The following is an 8,577-nucleotide window of genomic DNA, read 5'->3' as shown; positions in this document are numbered from 1 at the left end:
ATTTTTTACAAAATTGGCATGAAAGACTACAACAATGCTTGATAAGCCCTCCCCACTAAAGTGGAGGTCATCCTGCAAGGCTTTGTTGGGAGAGAGGGCTTTTTAAATGACGATGCCGAGCCCGGCGAGAGATAGCCCAAAAGCCTCACTGTTAATCGAAATAAAAGTCAAATTATGCCTATTCACATATTCACAGTCTTGAAAAAGGTCATATAGAAGGTATTGAGATTAAAAGTTCTGTTAGATATTTAGGCATTTTAATAAGTAAATCACCCAAAGATAGAATTCTAGATAATTTTTCACAACGGACAAAAAAATTAAAGAATGTCTTCAATTGCTGGCTACAAAGAAATTTAAACATTTTCACATCGTGTTAGTGAGAATTGGGGGTAAAATGTACGCAAGTGCCATGAAAATCATGTCACAATTAGGGATGTGCCACGGTGGTCAAATTATTGACTAGTGGTCCCAACAACTGACTAGTTGATTAGTGAGATCGACAATTAACATTCATATTTTTAGTGCTGGTTTTAATGGGAGACGCAATTCTCAAATTGCAAAATTGAAAGATGCAACCTCTTAGAGCATGATTATATCTGTGCTTAACAAGTGAATAATAGTCAGCACAGTTAAACCCTCTGCAAGAAGTTTCACCACTTTAATGCTTCAAGTTTAGTTCATTTATGGACGTTGCTGTTTCTGCCATCAAAGCGCTTAAATAAATAGGTTTGATGATGTGTACATGCATCATTATCTTGCAGTTCTGTGCTTTTGAATACACAGCAAGAATCATCTCCTAAATGCTCTGGTTACATTAAAGCACCTCATTCTATGTTATGGTTGCCCACATACGGGTTTGTGCCACTTTGTATTGGAGCCTTTCTTAAATCTTCTCTTTCATCATTTTGTGCAATAAGATGTTATTTAGCATATATTTTTGTTGACTGGCTATTAGTTGCCCTGTTGAAGTGCTGCGTTAGAGTCGTATACCTCTGAAACTTGTCTAATCGCGGTGCACATAATGGAGCATTTATTCATAATTATCCTTAACATCGACCAAATTATTGATTATGAAAATGGGTTGTTTTGCACATAGGCTTCATTATAAGGCTTCATTATTATATGTGCAAAACTTAATTATTTCTTTTGAATTTAGTGTAAAATAGGACCATGACATTTGGTTATGAGAATCACCCAGATGTTTAAGGTTTCAATGCTGTTGGCTTTGGTTTATCTGCATGCATATGATTTTTCTCTCTGTTAAAGTTTCCTGGTGTATATACCTATTGTATGTCCAAAACAGCAATCGACCAGTTCACACACCGTCTTACTCTTGGTGAGGTGGCAGCTTAAGAATCTACATATTATTATCATCATTTTATTATTACTATTTTCTAGTTGTAATCAGTACAAAGGACAAAAGGGGAATTGTGCAGGTATGTATTTTCACACCGAATCATTTTGATTTCAAAGTTGGTGTCAAAGTAAGTACTTGTTAACTCAGTATGGTAAGTTTAATTTAGTTTTTATGTTGTTTTACATCTACATGGGACATGAAATAACCTAAAATTACTTACCTTTACAGTCCGGGGGTAATTATAACAGAAGTTGACAAGGATGGATGACTGGATGATGACCAGTATACTCAGGTACTGAGTGAAAATCGAATGTTTGTCTAATGAGAAACTCTCTAGTGCAGTATGATGCATGTGTAAAATGAATAGAAACTACCATTAATAACACCTTATGTCTGCTCTGCATTGCTCCAGATCCTGGAGATGTGCAAGGTGGACCACATTCCCGGCTGACCAGGTGAAGTTGAGAAGTAGCTCATGCCTATTGCCTTCCTGGCATCTGATGCTGCAACCTTTGTAGCAGGTGTCAACCTTGCCGTTGACGAAGGTCGACAAAGTGTCTGTGGTAATGCTCTGCCACCATGACACTGTTGTAATAAAATAGTAAAGAAATAAACATAGTTGGACCCAGTCTGGGTTAAATGATTTAATCTAGAATAAGCTATACATACTGGCTGACCGGCTGTCCTCTATTATTTCATGTATATAGCATCATATTGTTTCCAACACCCACAAGAATGCACATTTTATTCAGTATCTTATATTTTTTGTTAATGAGTCACAGCAATGTTCTCAAATGTATCACATGTTTACACCAACGGAAACATTCAATACAGAAATACAGCTGTTTCCAAATAAGTAATATATTAGCACTCCTCCACATAGCTAGCATTACTCTGTTGATTTGGTCAGAAATTACATATGGTCTGTTAGATATACTGTAACTGTATATTGTAATCTTTACAAAAGATATGACCCTGTCAAATAATGCCATAACAGCATTCAAAACTACAGTACATATTGTTTTCTGCGAAACCTGACTAAATTTCGCAAACTCTTTTTAATAATTAGAGCTGCACGATTATTCAAATAAATAATTGAGATTTCAATTACAGCTGCCATAATGAACTAATCGTGAAATGTTTCGATGGACCCTTTTCACAGAGTGTGATGATGCATTTCCACCTTATTTAGCATCGTAAATCTAGCAAACTGTTTATATATGCAATTTTTTTATTATTATTTTGTGTACATTTATAACCATATACTTTGTACTATTTCACCCTGGAATTAGTTTTAAAAAACGAGTTCCCACAGGTGCGATAACCACTGAGAGAGTGACAGTAAATTTGCCATCTCTCTTCTAACTGCCGTAATCCACCTCTCTCAATTTTTGTAATGTACTAAATGTAATCGTGGCATTTTTCTTTTGATGTTGGACAAAATGGGTAAAGCAAAAATTATATTTGCCATGGTCTCCCATTCACCTTTATCAAAGTTTACCCTGCAATCGTTTGCTTCTGCCTTCCAAACCCTGAAATGTGAAAAGTGTCCATGTAGGTCTACTCATACGGCAAAGTTTTTATTTAATTTTCTATTTAATATGTGTTTAATTTTTTTGCAGCAGTTGACCATTGTAACCAATCACAATGGTCAGTGCTGTCACAGTTGATTGCCTTTTCAGTGTATAATTTAAATTGTTAAAAAAAATACATGTGAAGTTTACCATTTTACCATTTAGGCACCGTTTCATTTACTGACAAAATGGCTGTGGAGTAATTGAGAAACATTTCTCTGCTTGTTTTGAATGTGTACCCTACATAAAAAAATATGGCACGCAGTTGATCCACGTATATTAATGTAAATTGTATAAATTGAAATTAAATAATTGACAATGATGATTTTTGTCATAACCGTGCAACCCTTTTAGGAATATATATTTACAGAATTGCCTGTATCTGCAAGACAAACATGTGTCTTGTGTATATCAATATAATAGTTTGAGATTTTCCTATGAATTTATAGCCCTTCCAACATACTCCCTTCATTGGCATTGTCAAAACTGTTCTTGCCGTGGATCTGCTTCAGGTGTTTGCGGAGAACTGGTTTATGTGCAAACATCATGTCACAGTAATTACAACGGTGGGGTTTGTCCCCACTGTGTAGGTTCAAATGGTCTAGCAGTGAGCACTTCTGAGTGAAAGTCTTTCCACATATTTTACATTGGAAGGGCTTAATGCCAGCATGCACACGCATGTGCCGGTGCAGATTTCCTTTCTGAGTAAACGTCTTTCCACACAAGAGGCACATAAACAACTTGTGCATCTTCAAATGATTGGCGTAGTTCTCCAGTTGACGAAACACACGGGCACATTTTGGGCACTGGTGGTACCACTGCATGCCTTTGTCGACATTCCTTGAGCATCCCCAAAGGTTCCCCTTCCCAGACCCACTGGGCCCTGGTGAGGAGAGTGAATATTCAGAAGCAGGTTTAGCCGAAATCTCAGTAGAACGGGTTTCCACTGTGGAGTTTATCAGGGAGTGTTGTGGCTCTGGTGAGCAGAGTGTTGGAGAACGAGTCGAGCAATTCTGGAAGTTATCGGGGATGTCTTGCAGTCGGTTATCTATTGACTCCACCTTAACAATGCTAATAGGACTGTCTTCTCTACTCCTGTTCTGAGAGTTTCTAAACATAGGTGGAGATTTTGACTCCATGATAATATCATCATCCTCAAAGTCATCTTCCCCATCATTGTCCACCTCATTTTCTTCATCACATAGTATCTCCACAACAGTTGGGGCATGCTGTGCATTAAAAGCCGATGGTTGTTGAGATGATGCACGATCATCTTTGACCTCATTAGGTTTTATAAATTTATTTAGAGCTTCAGTGCACTGCTCTACAATATGACCCATCTGTAGGAAGCTAGCAACAGTTAAATAGTGTACTAATTCCAGCTCAGGAAACTCGAGTGTCCCAGTGTAGCAGGAGTGAAGAAGTCTCTGTCCAACATCTGCATCCTGCTGTGTAGATATTTGTATTTCGTGTGAGTCCTGAAGGAAAAACTGGTCTCTGAGGAATGGGGAGCCGGCAGCAAATACCACTTTGTGTCCAGGCACTTCTAAGTCATTGATGCGGATGGTTACGTCACAGAAGCGTCTGTCTCTACGAAGAGCATCCATCTTTTGAAGCATGGAATCCCCAAACGTTGGAAAGGTGAATTGCAGGATCACCCCGTCCTGAGCCATTGTACACTGCAAATAAGAGGAATGCAAAATTTTATATAAGTAACACATTTTACCCATATTATAACTAAAAGGCTATTCAAACAAATCTCTTACCTGTGTCTCACTCCGTTATTCCACTTTAAGATGCACGTATTTAGCTAAATGACATACGAGACACAAAGGTTTAGTTTTTATTTTATGAGATGCTGGCTTATATTATCGGATAAAATGATCGGTTTGAGTGGTCACAATGATGTTAGTATAAACCTTTTTCACAAAAGCACCTTGTAAAGAGATCAATGGAAAGGAGGAGGCGATATAAATCATATTTTAATAGTAAACTTAAAAGACAACATAAACACACACGGCGGACATGTCCACTAACGATCGCTCTCTCTCGCACGATCCTCTGCAGTCGACCTTTATCCCTCACGGAGGCGTGATTAGCCAAATACGGGACCGGGTGTGTAGGATCACGACCCGGCCCCGCTCTCTGCCCTGCCACACGCCATATTTGATTTTTGACGGGAATGGGAAAAAAGTCATATCATAAATGTATTGGTAATTTATGGAATATTTTTATTAATAAATGTAAACTATCACATAAACCAAATTTGACTCACCTTAAAATAGAAATAAGACATTATTTCAATTAACAGTAAGGTGAAGTGTGAATTTTTGTTAAGCCTTGTATCTTCCTTTTTGATTGTTATTATATGCCTTGTGTAATGTATCTATATATAAATATATATAACATCCACAAAATTAAAACCAATGAATAACATTTATTATCTTGCTACAATGGCACCTGTCAAGGGGTGGGATATATTAGGCAGCAAGTGAACAGTCAGTTCTTGAATTTCATCTGTTGGAAGCAGGTAAAATTATAAGGATCTGAGCGACTTTGACAAAGGCCAAATTGTGATGGCTATACGACTGGGTCAGAACATCTCCAAAATGGCAGGTCTTGTGGGGTGTTCTCAGTGTGCAGTGGTCCAAGGATAGACAACCAGTGAACCGGCAACAGAGTTATGGGAGCCCAACGATCAATGATGCACATGGGGAGCAAAGGCTAGACTGCATGGTCCGATCCCACAGAAGAGTGCCCATGTTGACCCCTTTCCACAGCCAAAAACGCCTACAATGGGCATGTGTGCATCAGAACTGGACCATGGAGCAATGGAAGATGGTGGCCAGGTCTAATGAATCACATTTTCTTTTAGATCATGTGGACAGCCGGGTGTGTGTGTGTCATTTACCTAGGGAAGAAATGGCAGCAGAATGTACCATTCTGAATGTACGCAACTTACAGGACTTAAAGGATCTACTGCTAACATCTTGGTGCCAGATACCACAGGACAACTTCAGAGGTCTTGTGGAGTCCATGCCTCGACAGGACAGAACTGTTTTGTTGGCACGAGGGGGACCTACACGAGATTAGGCAGGTGGTTTTAATGTTGGGGCTGATCGGTGTATACAGCCTTCTAGACCTACTCGCACTTGAAAATGTCGATATACCCTTTTTGAAAGTTTTTTTGGTTGTTAAAATGGAACCGTAGTTTTGTCTTGTTGTACTACTTGCATCTAATATATATATATTTTAGGGCTGTCAATCGATTAAAATTTTTAAATCGAATTAATTACATGGTGTCCCGATTAATCGCATATACACATATAATAATAATAATATATAAAGATTATACATATTTATATCAATATATATTTATACATAGTTATCTTTAAATATTGAAAAATTATATATATATATATATATATCTCTATCATATATTATTATGAGGGCTTGTTTAAGAGCCCGTCAATTTACACCTACGTTAGACGTCTTGGGTGTGTTGCGTCAGAAAAATAAAATGTTTAGGTCACTGTGTCAACTTAAACATAGTTTAATACTCAATCTTTAAACACATCTTGAGATCCCTTAGATCGTATTTGCGCTCCGAGTGTTTTGTACGCAAGAACTTAACGCATGTTTGTGTTGTTCTGCCTACTGAAGTGTTTTCTTCAGTGTATAAACTGCGTGTTGCTCATACAGCTGAAATTTCACTTACTGCCCTCTGGAGTAAACAGGTGGTACTGCAAGCTTGCATTTCTCAGGAATCTTCCTTATTATGGTCCGTGGGCATGCGATTAATTGCGTAATTTTTTTTTTCGTGTTATTTTTTGTCAAATTAATTGCACTGAATTAACGTGTTAAATCGACAGCCCTAATATATATATATATATATATATACATACATACATCAACAAAGACAAAGATCCCCCATTTAGCCTTAACAGACTGTAGGGGCAAGTGCTGTTAGCGAGCACCTATGTAGGCCGGAACGGTACACGAGGGGGTGGGTGGCCAGCACCACGCCTGACCGCCTTTGTCTCCCCAGGGGCGATGTTTTACACACTGCACCAGGGGAGGCCCGGGACCGGTTCAGATAATCGTCACTGGTGTTGGCCATGAGCGGGAATCGAAGTCGGGTCGCCGGGTTCGTAGCGCAGCACGCCAACCGCTACACTACCGCTCCACCTAATATATACATATATATACACACACACACACACACACACACACACACACACACACACACACACACACACACACACACACACACACACACACACACACACACACATACATACACACACACACCGATCAGACATTAAAACCACCTGCCTGATATTGTGTCGGTTTTCCACGTGCTGCCAACCAGCATCTCAGAACAGCAATCTGAGATTATATTCTTCTCACCACAATGGTACGGAGCAGTTATCCGAGTTACCGTAGACATTTGTCATTCTCTGTTGACCTCTCTCATCAACAATGTTTTTGGCACCATTCTGAGTCAATTCTAGAGACTGATGTGTGTGAAAATCCCATCAGATCAGCAGTTACAGAAATACTCAAAATCAGCCCGTCTGGGTCTAAATCACTGAGATCACATTTTTCCCCCATTCTGATGGTTGATGTGAACATTAACTGAAGCTCCTGATTCATATTATAATTTATTTTTTTCAAGTAAGACCTTTGATATTTGGGCAAAAATCATATTCTTTGATAATTTTTGTATTGTTTTCCTGTAAAAATATCTAAAAATCCTTAAAACAAGGTTTTAGAAACAACACTGCATAAGATGTTTAGGTTTACAGAGAATGTATTTTAAACATGTGTATTTTGTTTTACTTTACTGGCAGTTTTTATAGTCAAAACAAGTGAAAAAAATCTACCAGTGTTGAAGAAGTAATCCAAAGTATTTATAATAAGTTACTGAACTTGAGTAATCTAATGGGATACATTACAAATTAAATTTTACAGCATGTATTCTGTAATCTGTAGTGAATACATTTCAAAAGTAATCCTCCCAACCCTTTGAGTGTGTGTGTGTGTGTGTGTGTGTGTGTATACGAGGTTGTGAGGGATCTTTTTTGGATTCAGCCTTTAAAAAAACATTAAAAAATATATATTTCCAAGAACATTCAGTAGACAAAACAAACTGCAGAAAACATGAGTTGTTGAACATTAAATGAAATCTAGGAGCTTTATTAATTAACAGGAGTTGTATCCGTAGGTGCCATTAGGTAAGTGTATCCCTCACAGCCTCGTTTTCATTCACGGTAAAGATCAATGATTACGCTCCTGTGAATAAGGTCAGGCCTGGAAACACTATAGCGCTAGAGTACAAACAGTAGATAAAGGATTCATTGTCAATCCGCATTGTGTTGATGCCTTGCCTGCTTTTGTTGTTGTTGTCTCCACGAGAGTTTGTAATAAACATTTTTAAAAAAATGAGTAGCGGAAAACTTACTGCGAAGAAACAATGGCAGGGCCGTGGCAAAAACAAGTGCTTGCTTAAAGAACACCAGTGACAATTGGTTTTCTCGGTCTGAGCGTTGTCCTGGAGATGAAACGCCTGTGTGTTTCATGTGTAGCATGAGACGGAAAAGGAAGAGCTGTGAGCGAGAGGAGCTTCCCGATTGGTTGGCGAAA

General features: G+C 38.3%; 1 protein-coding gene across 3 annotated transcripts; it reads right to left on the bottom strand.

Moving 5' to 3' along the window:
• Positions 1-1,908: 1,908 nt before the first annotated feature.
• LOC127640127 (zinc finger and BTB domain-containing protein 26-like) lies at positions 1,909-8,497 on the bottom strand. 3 transcript variants are annotated; one of them, XM_052122536.1, is made up of 3 exons: positions 8,396-8,497; positions 4,698-4,741; positions 1,909-4,610 (listed from the first exon to the last, which is right to left on the bottom strand). In XM_052122536.1, the coding sequence occupies exon 3, from the start codon at positions 4,602-4,604 to the stop codon at positions 3,375-3,377; it is 1,230 nt and encodes a 409-aa protein (XP_051978496.1). In that variant the 5' UTR covers positions 4,605-4,610; positions 4,698-4,741; positions 8,396-8,497; the 3' UTR covers positions 1,909-3,374. The 3 variants fall into 3 exon arrangements, with proteins under 3 accessions (XP_051978496.1, XP_051978512.1, XP_051978504.1); XM_052122552.1 differs by having other exon boundaries at positions 1,909-4,741; XM_052122544.1 differs by lacking the exon at positions 4,698-4,741 and having other exon boundaries at positions 8,396-8,495.
• Between the last annotated feature and the right edge of the window lie 80 nt (positions 8,498-8,577).

Source organism: Xyrauchen texanus, chromosome 4 (assembly GCF_025860055.1).
Source record: "Xyrauchen texanus isolate HMW12.3.18 chromosome 4, RBS_HiC_50CHRs, whole genome shotgun sequence".
NCBI lineage: Eukaryota > Metazoa > Chordata > Actinopteri > Cypriniformes > Catostomidae > Xyrauchen > Xyrauchen texanus.
This window is presented reverse-complemented; position numbering and strand designations above follow the sequence as displayed.

Coding starts and splice junctions, on each gene's coding strand:
- LOC127640127 (XM_052122552.1), bottom strand. CDS start 4,661: ATGGGTAAAATGTGTTACTTATATAAAATTTTGCATTCCTCTTATTTG.